This window comes from Mytilus trossulus, chromosome 2, assembly GCF_036588685.1.
Source record: "Mytilus trossulus isolate FHL-02 chromosome 2, PNRI_Mtr1.1.1.hap1, whole genome shotgun sequence".
In the NCBI taxonomy this organism is placed as follows: Eukaryota; Metazoa; Mollusca; class Bivalvia; order Mytilida; family Mytilidae; genus Mytilus; species Mytilus trossulus.
In genome coordinates, this window is record NC_086374.1 from 77,042,629 (window position 1) to 77,061,890 (window position 19,262).

General features: G+C 32.7%; 1 protein-coding gene across 2 annotated transcripts in view; it reads right to left on the bottom strand.

The window, feature by feature from the left end:
* The window catches only part of LOC134708034 (mucin-5AC-like), a 221,759-nt gene that overhangs the window by 39,956 nt on the left and 162,541 nt on the right, over window positions 1-19,262 (bottom strand). For both annotated transcript variants that reach the window (XM_063568282.1, XM_063568281.1), the window contains 6 exons: window positions 18,243-18,527; window positions 17,664-17,878; window positions 14,174-14,269; window positions 13,518-13,668; window positions 9,832-9,969; window positions 6,292-6,579 (listed from right to left, as the gene is read on the bottom strand). In XM_063568282.1, the coding sequence (XP_063424352.1) occupies window positions 6,292-6,579; window positions 9,832-9,969; window positions 13,518-13,668; window positions 14,174-14,269; window positions 17,664-17,878; window positions 18,243-18,527 (1,173 nt within the window). The remainder of the gene's footprint in view (window positions 1-6,291; window positions 6,580-9,831; window positions 9,970-13,517; window positions 13,669-14,173; window positions 14,270-17,663; window positions 17,879-18,242; window positions 18,528-19,262) is intronic.

The following is a 19,262-nucleotide window of genomic DNA, read 5'->3' on the forward strand; positions in this document are numbered from 1 at the left end:
ATCGACCTGTATTTAAATCTCTTCTTCTTCTTCTTCGTTTGGTATACAATAGTCTATCGACATTTGATGATTACTTACTGTTGGCATACTTGGACTTGTCATTTTACAAAACTTTTACCCCAATTTACGCAAAATGTATGTTTCTTTCTTATGTTCTATGTATATATTTTAATTTGAGCTATAGTTCCGTAACTTATTATCCAGGCGTATATACGAATGGTCGACAAGTGCGTACCTTTTTTTAAATCAATATTTCTGGTATGTTCCAATCTGTCCTTCACCATTGACAAACGAGTATATATTACATTTTACCAAATTTACCCATGGAAAAAATTCGTATATAGATTTTTATTTCATCAGATCTGTTTGGTTTTCTTTTGTATTATTTATATTTTTATAAATAATTTTCTTTTAACCAGAAATGTTATTCGTAAACAAGCGTATATGTTTAGTAATGACTATATATTATATCACTTTCGGACACGCAAGATAGAGATGTATGTTATACACCTAATAGTTCAAAATGGAAAGTTATAAGTTATCGGCCGTTTACACTTATCAGTACACTAAGAAGTGAAACGATGCATGAATTTGCAAACTCGACAGGAAATCGCTTGAATACCTGGACGTGTCACCTCGCACCCCCTACAATACCTTTGGGAGTAATACCTTTCGCCATGCGGGTGATCAGTGGAGCGAAGATCCTAATTTATTTGAATAAAGTTTATTACATAAAAGAATTATGAACTAATTAGATTACCGAAAACAATTCAAGTTTCACGGAAGACTTATTTATGATTTGAAATTTTGACTTTTTCACTAATTCCTATATTATCAGTCTAAAAATAACAGATCATGGTTATTAAAAAAAAAAGAAAATTTTCCGTATCAAGTTAACTAGTCGGATAAAACAACCGTACGATTGACGAGATATCGACACGCAATTACGACTACATCGGGTTACTGTAGTTCTGGTCCTTAGACATATCGTGACTGCAAATCGGACAAGGTAACAAAATGGCCGACCGTTGAGAATTGATACTCTAAATTTAAAATCGATGGTGATCTCTTATCTAGCAGAATAAAACTTTAATATCTATAAATTTGAGCATTTTTATACAGAATAAACATAATATCAATTTTTGATTTTTTTGCGAAGTTTCCCTTTAACTCCCAAAATCAATCCCAACTTTTCTTTTGTGGTCATAAACCTTGTGTTAAAATTTCATAGATTTCTATTCACTTATACTTAAGTTATTGTGCGAAAACAAAAAATAATGCTTAGTTGGGCCCTTTTTCGGCACCTAATTCCTAAACGGTTAGGACAAAAACTCCCAAAATCAATCCCAACTTTCCATCTGTGGTCATCAACCTTGTGTCAAAATTTCATAGACTTCAATTCACTTAAACTAAAGTAATAGTGCGAAAACCAAGAAAATGCTTATTTGGTCCTTTTTTGGCCCACTTTTCTTAAACTGTTTGGACCAAAACTCCCAAAATCAAGCCCAACCTTCCTTTTGTGGTCATAAACCTTGTGTTTAAATTTCATAGATTTACTTATACTAAAGTTATTGTGCGAAAACCAAATGTCTTCGGACGAAGACGACGACGCCAATGGATACCAATAGACGACCAAAAAATTTTCAATTTTTGCGGTCGTATAAAAACTTATGTAAATGTTATTTGTTTGTAATAAGTAAACTCATTATGGTTTGTATTTGGTATCTAGGCACACACAAAATGTTTCTCTCTAAATATCATGGTTTTCATGATAAAAGCAAAAATGAAGATGATTTACGGGCCTGAAGAAAAATGTTTTGACATATATGGACAGTTCTCATGCTCATTGTTCTGAACATATTTGTTCCTTTCCAATTAATCTCTATCTATAATCGTTAAAAAAAATAATAGACAAACTTGCATTTTACCCCTATATTCTATTTTGAGCCATGTCAGCCATGTTGATTAGTCAAAAAAAAGGGGGGGGGGGTCATCTGACAAATGTTGTTAATAAGATAACTTTATGATGATTGTGACAAAGTTTGTCTCAGTAGTTTACCAAAAAATGTCAAAAATTGACCATGAAGGACAATAACTCCTAAAGGTGTTGATTGATTGTTTTGGTCATGTTAGTCTTATTTGTAGATCTTGCTTTGCTCATAAATTTTGCTGTTTTCATATTCAAGATAAAAAACCCAAAAACTACAAAATTTCCTTAAAATTACCAATTATGGGCAACAACTCATCAACAGGTTGTCTGATGCATCTGAAAATTTTAGGGCAGATAGATCTTGATTTGATGAACAATTTTACCCACATGTCAGATTTGCTTTAAATACTTTAGTTTCAAAAATGTAGGCCAAAAAATGAATTTCACCCCAATGTTTTATTTTTAGCCATGGCGTCCATTGTGGTTGTTGGGCAAGGTCATCTGATAAATGTTGTTAACTAGATACCCTAAGGATGATTGTGGCCAAGTTTGGTTAGAATTGGCCAAGTAGTTTAAGAGGAGAAGATTTATGTTAAAACTTACAAAAAAAATACTAATAAATAGGGAATGTGTCCATACGGACACGGACTACTTTGCCTCCTCTAGCATATTTTGTTATGAAGGGACATATTTGTGAACTAGTGCTTTGACAATTAGAGTTCTCATCTTTATGTAAGATGTTGTTTGCAATTTCAATAACACATCGACAAAAAACAATAATGTTAGCATGGCTAGCGTAAAACTGCTCATTTTGGTTGGCATAAAAAGACTCGGCACCATTCGTTGCTCTCTTTTCCTCAGGGTCTGGAGGTGATGTTCAAATGGTTGGTGGAAATCCTAACCAGAGTCTAATATATTGTAGATATAAGATTAGAAACTTTTCTTTATTAAAACAATAAAATAAATAATTCATCTGATATATATTCAAATATTTATAAATTACCAGGTAAATTTCCGAAAAAGTAATAAATATAAATTGCGGAAAGGTATACTTTAAATTTGCGGAAACCTAGTATAGGGACTAAGAAAAATTTAGCGGAAATGCAATACGCACCTAAATTGGTACAAATTACTTATTATATATACTATTATAGCTGTTGAGATGGGGTTCACGGCCTCAGTTATCACAAACTTTATTGATTTTACTTGATAAGTTAAATGTTAACAGAATATGTTATTATTTAAACATTTTTTGTTATCTGATTTTAATTATTCAATATAATTACCTGTACGGTGTATTGGCTGTCACCTGGGAGTTTGGTTTACTTTTCTTTTCTAGAAGAGCACAATGCAAGTTCCTTTATTCTGTTTCTAACTGGCCATGTACATGGGTACTGTATTATTCAAGTTAATCAGGTTGTCAAGCACATGGTTTTGACACCAAAATATCTGGAAATCTTTAGACATCACTTGTCAGCAAGAGCATAACACTTTTGTATTTCATTTCTGTGGCACATGTTTCATATACTCCTGATTTTCATCATTTGTTTGTATAAAATGATCATCCTGACCTGCATTGATGTGAATTTGTCAGAGTCACATGTGTGTTTTAAACAGCACCAACATCATCATTTCGATTATCATGTTAAGAACTTTCTATCTGGGAAAAATATAGTTAGATCATCAAAAATCTGTAGCTCCTCAATAAACTCTCATAATGTTTATCTGTTAGTCCCAATGCCATTGGGGTACTTTAGCATAATGAAACAAAACTAGCTCCAGACTCTCTCACTCAGTCAACTTTCATTTTCGGTAAGGGATTTTTTTTTAGTATAGCTGGCATCGATTCAAACCTTTATAGATTATCGTTGGTTATCTCAACAAGATTGATTTTCTGGCTTGAGCGGGTCACAGCTCAATCTTAAAAATGGGTAAGAAGTCTGACTCGCTTAAAATGAGTTGCAACCTTCGTATGTATGGTACCAAGTGGGTCACTTTTGGTAAGCAGAACTGGCGCTGTGGGATGAAACAAACGTTTGGTTAAGGTGCCAAACACGGACGCTCATCAGATTACATAAAAGGTGTTGGTTGATAGGGTTAGCAGGATCTCAATAAAAAAAAGTTCCGTAATTTTACCCACCTGGGTCTTTGGATCTAGGCATCCTTAGGCAAGTGTCTATTATGTGTTTAGTGAGGACAAAAGTTTTGCCGTAGTGAAATTTTTATGAATTAAAGAAGGGGGATGGTAGGGTCACCTTACCCTGACTTTGGACCTCAATTAGAAAAGAGGGACGAAAGATAGCAGAGGAACAGTCAAACTCATAAATCGAAAATATACAGACAACGCCATGGCCATAGAAAAGTTCCGTAACTTTACCCACCTAAGCCTTTGGGTCCAGGCAACCTTAGGCAAATGTCTATCATTTATACCTAGTTTTGCTTTGCCGTAGGAAGTCGGAATCCGCTAAAGATTTTTTTAAAATACTGAATCGTGTGAAATGAATGTTGCAACTTAAATAATCTTGAAGGCAATTAGAACCAGGTGCTCTGCAGGGCGCAGCTTTATATGACCGCAAAAATTGAACCCTGAACATTTGGGGCAAGTATGGACACAACATTCAAGCTTGCTACAGCTCTGAGTTTGGATTGTGATTAAACAGGTGACACAACATAGGTTTCTGACACAGAGTGATGTGGTCTAAGAACTTAAACTTCAAAACTTTAAATCAGACATTTACCGATTACGGTCTAATATCCAAAATCTAAACACATGGTTAGATTCAGGATAAATTGTATCAAACAACCACATTATTTCAATTTTTGTTAAAATCAAACTAAATTTAATTTTGAACCCTTTGGACCTTAATGTAAAACAATTTGAAAACGGGACCAAATACTGTAAATTAGAAATTATTGCGAGGTTTTTATTATCGCGAAAAATGCGACAGAAATGTAAACGCAAAAATTTAAACTTGCAGTTTGAAATATTTTATATAAATTGAATAGGACTTTTCTCAAAATCGTAAATAAATTAAAATCGCATTTTAGTCTAAACTGACAAAATCGCAATAATAAATTCACGCAATAATTTCTGAATTTACAGTAAATGTATTTAGAATCTAAATACTGTTAGATTTTGCATATCGAGGAACCCCGATAAATCAAATTTTTGCTGAAATCAAACAAAATTTACTTTGGACCCTTTTGGCCCCTAATTCCCATACTATTGGGACCAAAACACCCAAAATTAATCCCAACCTTCCTTTTGTGGTCATAAATCTTGTGTTCAAATGTCATAGATTTCTATTCACTTATAATAAAGTTATTGTGGAAAAACCAAGAAAAATGCTTTATTTTGGCCCTTTTTGGCCCCTAATTTCGAAACAGTTCTCAACGAAACTCCCAAAATCTATCAAAACTTCCCTTTTGTGATCATAAACCTTGTCTTAAAATTTTAAAGATTTCTATTCACTTATTCTCAAGTTATTGTGCGAAACCAAGAACAATGCTTATTTGGACCCTTTTAGGCCCCTAATTCCTTAACTGTTTGGACCAGAACTTCAAAATCAATCCTAACCTTCATGCTTTGGTCATTAACCTTCTGTTTAAATTTCATAGACTTCTATTAACTTATACTAAAGTTAGTTTGCAAAAACCAAGAAAAATGCTTATTTGGGCCCTTTTTTTGGCCCCTTATTCCTAAACTATTGGGACCATAACCCCTAAAATCAATCCCAGTCTGTCTTTAATGATATTGAACCTTCTATTAAAAATTTATAGAGATCCATTCACTAAATCAAAAGTTATTGTCCAGAAACTAAATGTGTCTTCATAGGAGGAGGAAGACGACGACATCATACCATTATACGAAGCAAAATTTGTTTTTGCGGTCGTATAAAATGCACATATTGTAAGCTGTACATGTGATATAATAAGTGAAATAATATTGTTTTAAGCAGCGAACAATAATTTTTGTCATAGCCAAAATTATATTTTACCGCATCAGGGCCCATTTTGTCAAATGTAGACCCAAACATGTTTTAGATGCAAGAAGTTTAACATAGAAAAAATTAATATACAACAGTAAACTCCTAACATCAGGGGTAACCTTTTTCTGGAACAGTTCAAAGTCAACTTCAGTGGGAACAAACAGTGCAAGTCTTTCAATGAGATTATTAGTTGGTTTTCCAATAAGCTATAGAGGTCTTAAATGAAAAATAAAAATATGCTAATCTAGCAATGTGCACAACAATTGTAGCTTTTTTGATGACCCAATAATTGTTGATAGAGTTTTAAAAAAATTGGGAAATAAAACTGAGAATTGAAAAGAAAAGAATTTCAAGCGGTTTTTTTATACTTACTGCAAATACATTGGTATCTGATCTTATAATTAGTACATGTCATTGGGAAATTATCTGCATTGTTACAGACTACTCCATCTATTGGTGTGCATTTCATAACTTCTCCTGTTGAGTAGTGGAAAGCCCCAATATCTGTACTCCAACATTCAACCTTGTGAATTGTTCCTCCACTGCAGAATCCTGAAGCTTTCTGATATTCAAGACCAGATTTCTCCTTGTCACCAAGTGCATACGTTGTTGGATTTCTTTCATCTACCCATGGTGACCATGATCTATCAACACATGGGGCTGCAGAAATTTTTAGTAAAAATATTAAGTGCTAATTGTTCCTAAGTATTTATCCTGAATTAGATCACCTGGCCTAGATTTTGTAGATTTTGGTTATTATGTATATAACAGAAAGTGCGAAATTTTAAGCAGTAAAAATGATCAAAACAATAAGATCTACACATGGATGAATTTTTAATTGACCCTGTGTAAGAGTTATTACCTCAGAAGACTAATTTTCTAATTTATGCAGAAATCATATTGAATGGAATGAAATTGCTAAAACTAAAGTGCTTAGCAAAATAACATCTACAAAGAGTTGACATGCAAACTTTAATTAATTATACCATTATTAGTAGTAACTGCCTCTGAAAGACTGAATGTGTTCATTTTTTGTGTTTTTGTTGTTGCAGAAACTATCATAGAGATAATTTGTGAAAACCAGTAATTATCAAAGAGCAGTATGCTCTGAGGGATATGATTGCCATTGTTTTCATTGCCACATGAAGTAGATGGATAATATTATTTTCAAAACTAATTCAACTGCACATGTAAAATGTAATATACGTAATCTGAATATTTACAAAATAGCCAATCCCGGATAAAAGTGTATGAACAATATACTTAGGCCTATTGTCTTTTACAATTCTAAGTTTACTTTCCTCATCAGTCACTGAGACTCAGAGTGAGAGAAGGTATTTCACTTCGTATCTTACATGTTTCACCTATTTTCCTTAGTTAATTCTAGGAGGAACCCCATTCCTAACTCTTTAAATATTTAATTTCCTTTTGGTCAGTTATCATGACTCCTTTCCGTACACATTCCTCGGTTTAAATTGCGATCGTTTTTAATATAATACGAAATTTATCGACAGAACAATTTGATTTTTCTCAACGTGTTGTTTTGATTCAGAATTTACAGAAGTTACTTCCGGAAAGGAGACAATTCGTAATGATAATATGGAAGACTTCATTTCGCCTGAAGGGGTGTTGTAGATACTTTTATGATGTGGACTACATTTATTTTAATTTAAATGATGCATATAATTTAAAATTATACAACAACAATAACCCTCAATAGCAGACATACATAGAAAGGATTCCATGAGTTATAAATTAATCAATTGAGTGGGGAATCCAGAGCAACCATTCATTCTAATACCCCTTGAAGTCAAGAAAACTATATGCATGCGCATAGTAACCTAAACAAACCCTGGAGCAAGAATGTATATTAAATGTTAATTAAACGACCCAGATGGTTCTCTATTTCTTAAAGGAAGTACATTGTCAAATATCAGTTTCATAACAGTGACATATAAGAAAAACTCCACTTCAGTTCTTATATGACAGAAATAGATCTATTGGAATTCAGAGAACTCTCGCATGTTTATCACAACTGGGGAATTCCCTCTGACGTGTTTCTAAATTTATAAAAACACTAAATATAAATACTGCTTACTTCTGATTTTCTGTGTTGTTAAAAACACGCATATAAGTCAATGGAAATATCAAACATGAAGATTATGAAAAGAACATTATAGGAAAGTTGTTTAAGTTCAATCCATTTTTTTGTTTTTACCTTTTAAACCAAGAATCTTAGATGTTCCTTAATGTTTAGAATAAAACGGTTGACGTGAGGGCATGGCCCTGAGCCAATCGTATAAGTCTACAGATTGCTTGAAATTGCTCGTAACCTAAAAAACTCCAAAAAAGTCACTTCGACAGAAATTATCAATTGACTGAGTACCGCTGACAGGAGTTATTACCCATGAAAGATGGTTATCATCAAATTTTGGCAGACATCATCATATAAAGAGAAAAAATTTAACCAGCAGATATGTTTAATTATTACAATAAGATCTACAAGGCTGAAACTGTTAACAGAATCTGAATAAAAGTTAATTCCTTTGAATGATGTTTTTTTTAAATTTCTTTAGAAAGAAACTTTATAAAAAGCAAAAAACTGATTACAATATAAAAGGAAAATAAAATACTTCGCTGAGCACAGCCTGATACCACAGTGGTCAAACCCTGAACAGTTGGGACAAGTGTGGACACAATATTTGGCTTGATACTGTCTGAATTTGGATTGTGATCAAACTTTGACATAATATATAGATTTCTGACACCACATAAATGTTGTCAGAGATCTTAAAAATCTATTAGGCAAAACTGTGTAATAGAAAATTTCTTCTTAAAATTATAAAAAAAGCTTGTTTTTAGCTCTTTTTTGCCCCTAATTCCTGCATGTTTGAGACAAATACCCCATTCTCCATCCCTGCATTCCCTTTGTGATTTGGAACCTTGTGACACAATTTCAGAGAGATCCATACACATACACACTTAAAAGTTATTTTCCATAAACTAAAAAAATGCTTGATTTTGTGCGCTGAATTCCTCAACTTTTGGTACCATTACCTCCAAAATCAATCTAAATATTCCTTGTGTAGCATTGATCCTTTTTGTAAAATTTCATAGAGATCTATTGAATTAACAAAAGTTATTGTCTGGAAACCAAATGTGTCTTTTGATGACGACAGCAACGACAATATCATAGCACTATTTGATCCCAAAATTATGTTTGTGGTCGTATAAAAATATATCAAAGTGGCATATTTTAATTTTATCATAAATGGTAATGACCGTATGGATAAATATGATAGTAAAATACAAACAATTATGTGAATACAAAATTAATGGTATGATGAAAATCTATTTGATTAATTGAATAGATTACTTCTTGCATTCAAACAATTTGTTACGAAAGAGGAAGATAGTTTTAGTGCAGTGTAAGATTTATAATTAAGTATAAGCTTTATTTTATTTTCATTGCACAATCTGGTTATACTTTTTTCTGTAATTGAAGACATTTTGAATATAAAAATATCTCTGGTACTGGCGTTTTCCTATTTTAATGAGCACCATTTTCACAGATGTTTGACATTGCAGAAAAGAAGAATATAAACAAATACTGGGGACAACACAAACTAAAATCATCAATTAAACTTGGTCTCATTATGATCTAAGGTAGACGAAAGGTGCATATCTCATTACAATTTTATTAAAAAGTCATGTAAACATTAGAGAAAACAAAACTGTATAATAACTCATCTTTTTCAAAATGACACTTTTTAGATGTTTCCTACCAGATCATTACAAATATATACAGATGAATTAAATTGGTGTTACAAATTCTCTTTGAATCCATGAAAGTGTTAACCATAGAATAAAAAATTTGAAAAATACTAAATAAAAGTGTTAATGATAACTTACTATTATTATCTACTGGTGTTGGAGAAGGTGTTGGTGTCAATCCTGTGTTTGATCCTGGGCTTACTTCAGGTTTACCACCATTACCAGATGTGGGTGATGGTGTTGGAATTCCAGGTGGTGTAAATTGTGGTACTACAACTGTTTAGGAATAATTAATTTGTTGGTGATAATCAGAAACATTCAATTTGTTCATCTATTTGTGTGTGAATATTATTTATAAACATACAGTATGTCTATCTATACTATTAAACAAGAAGACCTCATTTTGTGTGTCGCTTCTCTTCCTTCCATAATAAATTAATCATTATGACTCTGTGTCCTATAGGTAACATGCATAGTCGCATTAGTCATCCATTCTTATGGTTATTCAGATTGAGTTATTGTGGGAGAAAAACGACAAATGTTTAAGGGAGTCCGGATATGATTCCGTCATCGGACTGAATTTTAGTCATAGATAAAACTTCCGGTTTGAAAGATGCACAAATATAACCAATCGTATGATAGATAACAAAAATGAAAAATAAATAAGCCAATCAGAACGTTCTCCATATCATGGTGTTTAGATCGCAAGAACCACAACTATTATACCTCCTAATAGAGGACATACATGTAAACTACGATTATACTACTTTAATATATATAGAGACTCTCTGTATTCTGTCTACTATTTTCTATGAAATGTTTACTATATAAGGGGTCATACCAGTTATACATATTAAAATAAATAAAAAAATTGACACAAGTACAACTAATCGAATGATGGATAAAAAAAATGGAAAAACAAGTGAAACTGCGAGCTACTGCTCACTGATGATACCCCCACCGCAAGTGGATAATATAAATAGTGTAAAAATATACAAGTGTTCGATAAACAGGAAGTTGTCGAGTGATGAATCTGAAAACGCATCACACGGTATAGCTGACTTATATAAATCCTGAAACCAAATTTCAGAAATCCTTGTATTGTATTTCCTGAGAAAAGTGTGACGAAAATTTTCAACTTGGCTATCATGTGTAAATCATACAAGTGTTCGGTAAACAGGAAGTTGTCAAGTGATCAATCTGAAAACGCATCACACGGTATAGCTGACATAGATAAACCTTGAAACCAAATTTCAGAAATCCTTGTATTGTAGTTCCTGAGAAAAATGCGACGAAAAAATAAATAGTGTAAAAATATGCAAGTATTCGGTTAACAGGAAGTTGTCGAGTGATGAATCTGAAAACGCATCACACGGTATAGCTGACTTATATAAATCCTGAAACCAAATTTCAGAAATCCTTGTATTGTAGTTCCTGAGAAAAGTGTGACGAAAATTTTCAACTTGGCTATCATGTGTAAAAAAAAAGTGTTCGGTAAACAGGAAGTTGTCAAGTGATCAATCTGAAAACTCATCACACGGTATAGCTGACTTAGATAAACCCGGAAACAAAATTTCAGAAATCCTTGTATTGTAGTTCCTGAGAAAAATGCGACGAAAAATATTCATGGGACGGACTGACTGACGGACGGACGGACGGACGGACTGACGGACGGACGGACAGACAGAGGTAAAACAGTATACCCCCCTTTTTTAAAGCGGGGGTATAAAAAAAAAAAAGCCATTCAGAGCGTTCGATCTCCATATCATGGTGTTTAGATAGCAAGAATCACAACTATCATACCTCCTTAGAGAGGACAATTATTTTTCGCTTCTCATATATGGTGTTTAGATCGCAAGAACCACAACTATTATACCTCCTTAGGGAAGCCAATTATTTTTCGCGTTTATCTATGTTAGTATGTTAGTATAGAAAGTCGGCCCTGATTATGTCACTTTTTTCTTTGAAATGTTTACTAATTAAGGGGTCATACCACTTGCATATATATTAAAATAAGTAAAACATGCTCAACTTCATTTAAAACTATCTCGACCAAAAACTTTAACCTGAAGCGGGACAGACACGGATGGACAGACGAACGTTTGTATAGACTAGAAAACATAATGCCATAAATGGGGCATAAACATTTATTGTTGAAAGGGAAAATAGGGATTTGGAAAAAAAGAAAAGTAAGGTAGCGATTAGAAGTAGACAGGACCTTTTTTCAGGGCGTCGGAACTGGTGTTTTTAAGCCCGGAATTTGGAGATTGATCCTTAAGGGATGCAGGAATTAATTTTTCGATTTTGGGATTTCAGAATATGCATTTCTTTAAATTCTGCATCTCGGGATTTCATGGTTTTAAGTCCAGGATTTCGGGAGCAGGACCCCTCCGGCCACCCCTAAAATTAGCCTTAGTCATTTTTACATGATTCATATCCTACCATTGGCATAAGGCTCTCAAAAGAAAAAGAAGAAAAAAAACACTGATGGATTGTCCTAGCAGCATATTTATTAGACTAATAGTGGTCTATATATAAGCAGTTACATTTATTTTATGTGTGAAACGGTGCAAATTGTTAATTTGATTTTACTTTTACCGAAAGAAGCATTGTAGGAAAGGCGAAGAATAATTGTGGTTTGAGGCCAGACACACGAAAAAAAATGAATTTAACAGAAAGGAAACAAACATTGGACTTTGGAAAAAGGGAGAGGGCTTTTGATACCTTTTATGACATTCTCCATACATAATAACTACAACAGTCCACAAGCTGTTGATGCCCACAATTTCGCGGGTGTGTTCTAGTACTATATTAAATTTGTGGACCAAAATATTTGAGCCAAGTTGTCTCTGTTAGAGCCAACGATTGTATGAAGTATTATATACGGGTAATAATAAATAGTTTGTGTATTTTATGTACAATGTACTTTATAACTTCATATTGTAATTGCTTTAGTTAGCGTAGCCTACATAATTCAACTCCAAATAAAGTTCCATAGCTGTTTCATTACTGTCTACATTTTGTAAAAGCAGGGGAAAGTGCATGGTTTTATATATGTAATTCTATATACAAATTATGACAACTCAGCCAATGGTTCGGTCCTATCACACCACTAAAAAATTATTACAATTTGCATCACTTTATCAAACTTGCACCACTCAAAAACAATAAAATATAACAGTGACGTGTTTCATCATTAGGTTGTTTTCTTCTTCTCTTAGTAAATTCCTCCTTAATCTCAGAGCACCTGAGTCACACAGAGAACTCACATTACTTTAAAAAAAAAATACTTCAAACTGGCACCACTGATTTAAATGTTTTAAATCATCAGAAAGTTCTAGATTGTCTTCTCTTAGTTATTTCCGATCTTCAAGTAGTCTTCAAGTCGATCTTGCACTGATTTTTTTTTACAGATATCTAAATAAAGGTACAGCAGAGGCTTATTTTCTAGACCAAAAAATACAGATAAAATGCTATAAAAAAAAAGGTTTCATATTCCTACTTTTCAAGATTATAAAATTATAGATTATCGTTGATCATCACAACGAGCTTTATTTTCTCGCTTGAGCTGGTACAGCGAAAGTGAGAAAAGCAATCGAGTTGAGATGACCAAGTATAATCTATTTATCGCTATTTTACCTATGACGACGTTGTCAATTTCATGTCAATTTCGTTAGCAACGCCACGTGGCCTCCTTAGTTTCTAGTGATAATTTGTCCATCTCAAGCGAGTGGCTAGTTATGAAAATTATTACAAAAAAATATCAAAGGATTAATGCACAAAATAGCGATAATCACAATTACAAGATTGTGAGACATACATACCACAATTAACTTCGTCTGTGTCACAGTCAATGATTCCATCACAGCGCGATGGTTTTGGTATACACCTGGTGTTACCACACCGGTACTCGTTATCAGCACATGTCTTACATGTACATTCACAGGATGTTACATTCACATATTTAGTTTCTTCCTATGAAATGAAAAGAAGAATAAGTCCATTCCATATATATAAACTATAAACAGGTATTACTGTTTTAAGTATGCAAAAAGAACGCTTTAAAATATGTTTTAATAAATAAACAGTTTTCTTTCTAAAATGGTTGTCCCAAGTCAGGAATATTTGACAATTGTTCTTTGCTCTTTGATAATGTTTGAGTTTGTCAGTTGTTATGGACTTCTTTGTTTTTTAATATACCTGAGAATTCAGTATTTTTGTTATACTTTTTTCAATCTGCTTGAGAATAAAACAACTTCATTGATGTATTGACTTTTTTTTAAACAAAAAATTCTTTATATATATAGAAATCTCATTCATATCTTAGTATATATGGTTCAAGTATGGACTCATTTTGAAGACCATAAAGTGAGCCTCATTTATTTGTTTTTATTGTAAACAATTGTATATTTACCCTAGATGTCTTTACTTTGTAACATATATCCCATAAAACAAAATATACAAAACTGAAAATACTTACAGGTTGACAGGAAGGACAAGATTTTGGCATACATTTGTTTTCTCCATTAATACATTGACATGTAGCACACTGTCTTCCTTGTGCAATGCCTCCAGGCTGCAATATACAAAACATAAAAGACAGGTTAATGCTACAGAAACAATTCAAAGGATTTTGGCAACTGTTGTTTTGACTTTAAGTTAATGATATGTAGTGCCAATGAAATTAAAAAAAAATATATATCATGAAGTTTAAATAATGGAACTATTTTATATAAATAGATTATCAAGACACACTATGTTTTGGAATGCTGTAAATAAGTTATACAGGGGCACTCAAGTGTTCAGATTATTATCCAATCTGAATCGGCAAGGGGGTTTCCCAGTCACTTCTGCATGTGCTTCTCGTGTGCAAATTGTTTTGTGAGATCATACCAATGAACTTGCTCATTAGTTTTGAATTTACCAATCAGCACTTATTTAGCAGGGCTTTAAATATTTTAAACACACACACTTAATTACTCTTAAAGACAATGCTTGCTGTTAGCAGTAATTTAAAAGATTTTGTGATTTTTTTTCTTCTGCCCACTCTCCACTCCCTAGTGGACATCTATTTATATTTGCTATATACATATTATATATAACAGATATTGTAACATTGGAAGAGTCAGCTTTGCATATTTTGTTATTTTGTTTTATTAAAAGAGTAGTAATGTTTTAAAGAATTCACAGTTTTTATGTACTTTTTGTATGGATCAGTAACACAGTTTTTCAACTTGATTTTGCTTTCTTTGTAAACATGTTTATACTGCTTATTGATATGCAAAGAAAATACTAAACTGTTAGTCTTCTTCTAAACCTGTGTTTGTTCAGTTTTTACTTTATACAATAACCAGTTAGCTTATGTCTTGGCCCCACTACTTAACTCTGATTAGTGGACTAAAATCAAGTGCTTTTGTCTGCACTGGAACTCTTCAGCATTTGGTTATGGCACCAAAGGAATAGCTGTTTATTGGTACCACTGGCCATATTCATCAACATAAAATAAGGGAGGATCTGGGCAGGAATAGTTTTGTGGATTAATATAGTGGATTATTGGTAGATTTGGACTTTACTGAGGATTAAAATATTTGTATTTTGCTGTTGAAGTCATTCACAGCTTGCCAAAAGCTGGAGGTTATTTAAAGCTTGCAATCTTGTATGGGCATTTTTATAACTAAAACTTATGCTAACCCCTTGATGTATTTTGCTAAAAATCTTGCGGTATTATTTCATTGAAGATTAACCTGCATCTGCTTTTATTAATATTATTAATATATAAATATTAAAATTATTAGAATGGATTGAAAACAGAGCTAATTTTACAACTAGTGTGAACAAACAATTTTTTCAGGAGCCTGTAATTCAGTGGTTGTCCTTTGTTTATGTGTTACATATTTGTTTTTCTTTATTTTTTTACATAAATAAGGCCATTAGTTTTCTCGTTTGAATTGTTTTACATTGTCATTTCAGGGACACATATAGCTGACTATGTCGTATGGACCTTGTTCATTGTTGAAGGCTGTACTTATCCCTATACTTGTTCTGTGTCATTTGGTCTCTAATGGATATTGTCTCATTGGAATTCATATCACATCTTCTTTTTTATACTTTATTCATTTAAATCATCGATTACTTTAAATAGAGGCTCCAAGGAGCCGGTGTCGCTCACCTGATATTTTTTATTTACAATTGATGCATGAAATAATGCAACCATTGTATTTTGCATTAGTTTCAGAGATATAAGTCAAAAACTGCATTTTCCCCCTTTGTTCTATTTTTTGCCATGTCTGCCATGTTGTTTGGCAGGACGCATGTTTTAGACTAGAAATCCTTATGCTGATTGTGGCAAAGTTTGGTTAAATTTGTTTCAGTTGTTTCAGGAGAACATTAAACAAAACTTTCGAAAAAAATGTTCAATTTGACTTTAAAAGGCAATAATTCCTTCTGGGGTCAACTGACAATTTTGGTAAGTCAACTTATTTGGAGATCTTACTTTGCTGAATATTATTGCTGTTTACAATTTATCTTTATCTTAAATAATATTCAAGATAATAACCAAAGACGGCAAAATTTCCTAAAAATTAACAATTCAGAGGCAGCAACCCATCAATGGATTGTCTGTTTTGTCTTTAAATTTCAGGGCAGATAGATCTTGACCTGATAAACAATTTTACCACTGTCAGGTTTGCCCTTAATGCTTTGGTTTCCTTAGCCATGGTGGGCATCTTGGTAAGAAGGTGGGGTCATCTGGAACATTTTTTAAACTTCATACCCTAATGATGATTGTGGCTAAGGATGCAATCATCAGTTTTTTTCTATGACGTCATATTTTAAGGGACCATGCCTAAGTGACCTTTAGTGGTGGAATGGTTAATAAAGATACTTGTATAAAACTACATATCACTGGAAGCAGAATTTTCTTTATATTTATAATGTACTTTTGATATAATAAAAAAGTTCTATCCAGAGAAAACAGAGGACAATATTGCCTAATCTGAACATAAAAAAACTTAAATCAGGTTATGTGCATACCCATGTCGACATGATAAAGGCACATTTTACATAATCAAAACTGTATGCATTTTTATAGATTTTTACCTGGTCTTTCAAAAATTCTCATTTCAGGGTACGTTCGCCTGCTCCGAAAAGAGCTATAGCTACACGGGTTACAAATAAGTTGTAATTTTCACTGCCAAAAACAGGATGTTTACAGTGTTGTCTCCCCTCAAAACATGTATATCTAATCTAATTTTTTTAATTATTTTAATCATTCAACCTGTTTTTAATTGAAACTAATTAAATTATTTTTACAATTAAATACAAAAAAACATGATATTTTTTAACCGTTTATGTTAATATGATAAACAGCTGTGCCATGAACGCATGCTACGCCCGTCGTTAATTTTGCCAGGTGAGCTAAAAAATACACCTCTGTTTTAGTTACAAAGTCTCGTAACTCAAAAAGTTTTAATCTAATTTTTACCAAAACTTATACAGATCATTTGACCATCGTAAGAAACAACAATATTAAGTTTCATGAAATTTGGATAATTCGTTCTCAAGTAACGGTGCGACATGTTTACGCAGGACAGACGGACTGCCGGACGCAGGACATTTGTATACCATAATAAAAGGGATTTTCCACTATGGCTATTTTTTTTATCTGGGAATAACCCCTCGCTTATTATACGAAACTGTTTATAGTATCCTAAGTTTGGTTAAATTTGGCCAAGTAGTTTCAGAGGTGAAGATTTTTGTTAAAGTTAATGACGGACGAGAGACGCCGGACGCCAAGTAATGAGAAAAGCTCACTAGGATCTTTGGGCCAGATGATCTAAAAATTCAACATCTGTCTCATCACTTTTCCAATTTAATTTCAGCAATTCCAAAATGTAACTTGTTTAATGTCAAAACATTTTCAGTTTGCATTAAAATTCCCACAGCATGATTGGTCACATGGAGTAACTTACCCTGATAATCTTTTCTTCAATCTTACAAGTACATTCTGACTTCTGTACACAGTGCAGTCCATCACAGAACTGTCCATCTGGACAGGAATCAGGACAATTTTTTGTGTCCATATTTTCATAGCATTTTGCCACTCTCTTGATCTGTGATACACTTACAGTAGCCAATTTGGTAGTTTTATGGAGACTACCTGACACTGAAGTTTTTTGTGGTGGTACTGTTGTGAAAAAAACAAAAAAAACAAACATGCTTCACAGATTGCCAGTTGACAGTTATGGTATTGTTTATAAATGTTTGCTTTTACCAAAAGATTAAAAGATACAAATGTTAAATATTAAAAGTGTAGGACATTTGATCTGATTCTTTTTTTAATATTAAAGAAAAGTATACAACATTGCTGAACAGACTGTAACAGGACTTTGAAATTGGTGTTGTGTTGTGTGGAAATCTTTTTAAAATATATAATACATAATTGGGTTTTAAAAACTTATAAAGTTTATAAAAAGAAACTATTTTTCTCTATTTTAAGGTAGTGTTCAACCTAATATTTCTAATCAAATGATTGTTTAAATACTACTCACTACATTCACTGGTCTGTTTCAAGCAGGCTAGTCTGACCTTGTAGTCAGCACATCCATTTGGGTCAAATTGATTCATATTGTCACATTGTAATCCACTCCAAAGGTCACAGGAAATTATTTGTCCTAGGTCATCAGCTGTGGAACCTGTAGCTGTTCGACATTCAATCTTCATAGGATTAATGCAAATATGTGAGTGTTTCTTTACTTCAGCAATAGGTTCTGAATCACCACTGGCATCTGGTGTGTGCAAATTCACCCAGTTATCCCACTGTGTACATCTTTTAACTATAATAAATACAATGATTTGATTTATAATGTAAAATCAAAACAAGTAATCAAAGCTGTTTCTTTCTTTAAAACTTGAAAGTGTATTTTTCTTAGGGTAGATTTCCAAATACAGTCCCCACCTGGAAGGTTCGACAAAGTAATTGATGTTTTACAAACTGTAATGCCCTTAGGAATGGCATAAACATTTATTAGTAAAATACAGAATATTAAAATAAAAATTTTCAAAATTTCACTCTGGATACCGTATTTTGGTCATAAACAAGCTTCTGTCCAAATTTTGAAACATTCCATGGAGTTATTAATGTCTAACTAAACTTTCACCACAGACAGAACCTAAATGTTGATGATGCTGACACTGACAAAACAATATATGATCGATATGTCTTGCAGCACTCTTGCTTTTGAGACATAAAGGTTGCAGACTTGACAAAAATGAATCTGACCAAATAACAAATATTACAACTAGAGGCTCTAAAGAGCCTGTGTTGCTCACCTTGGTATATGTGAATTAAACAAAGGAAGCAGGCAGTTCATGACAAAATTGTGTTTAGGTGATTGTGATGTGTTTGTACATCTCACTTTACTGAACATTCTTGCTGCTTAAAATTATCTCTATCTATAATGAAATTGTCCGTGTAGTTTCAGTGGAAAATGTTAGTAAAAATTTACAAATTTTATGAAAATTGTTAAAAATTGATCATAAAGGACAATAACTTCTTTGGGGGGTCAATT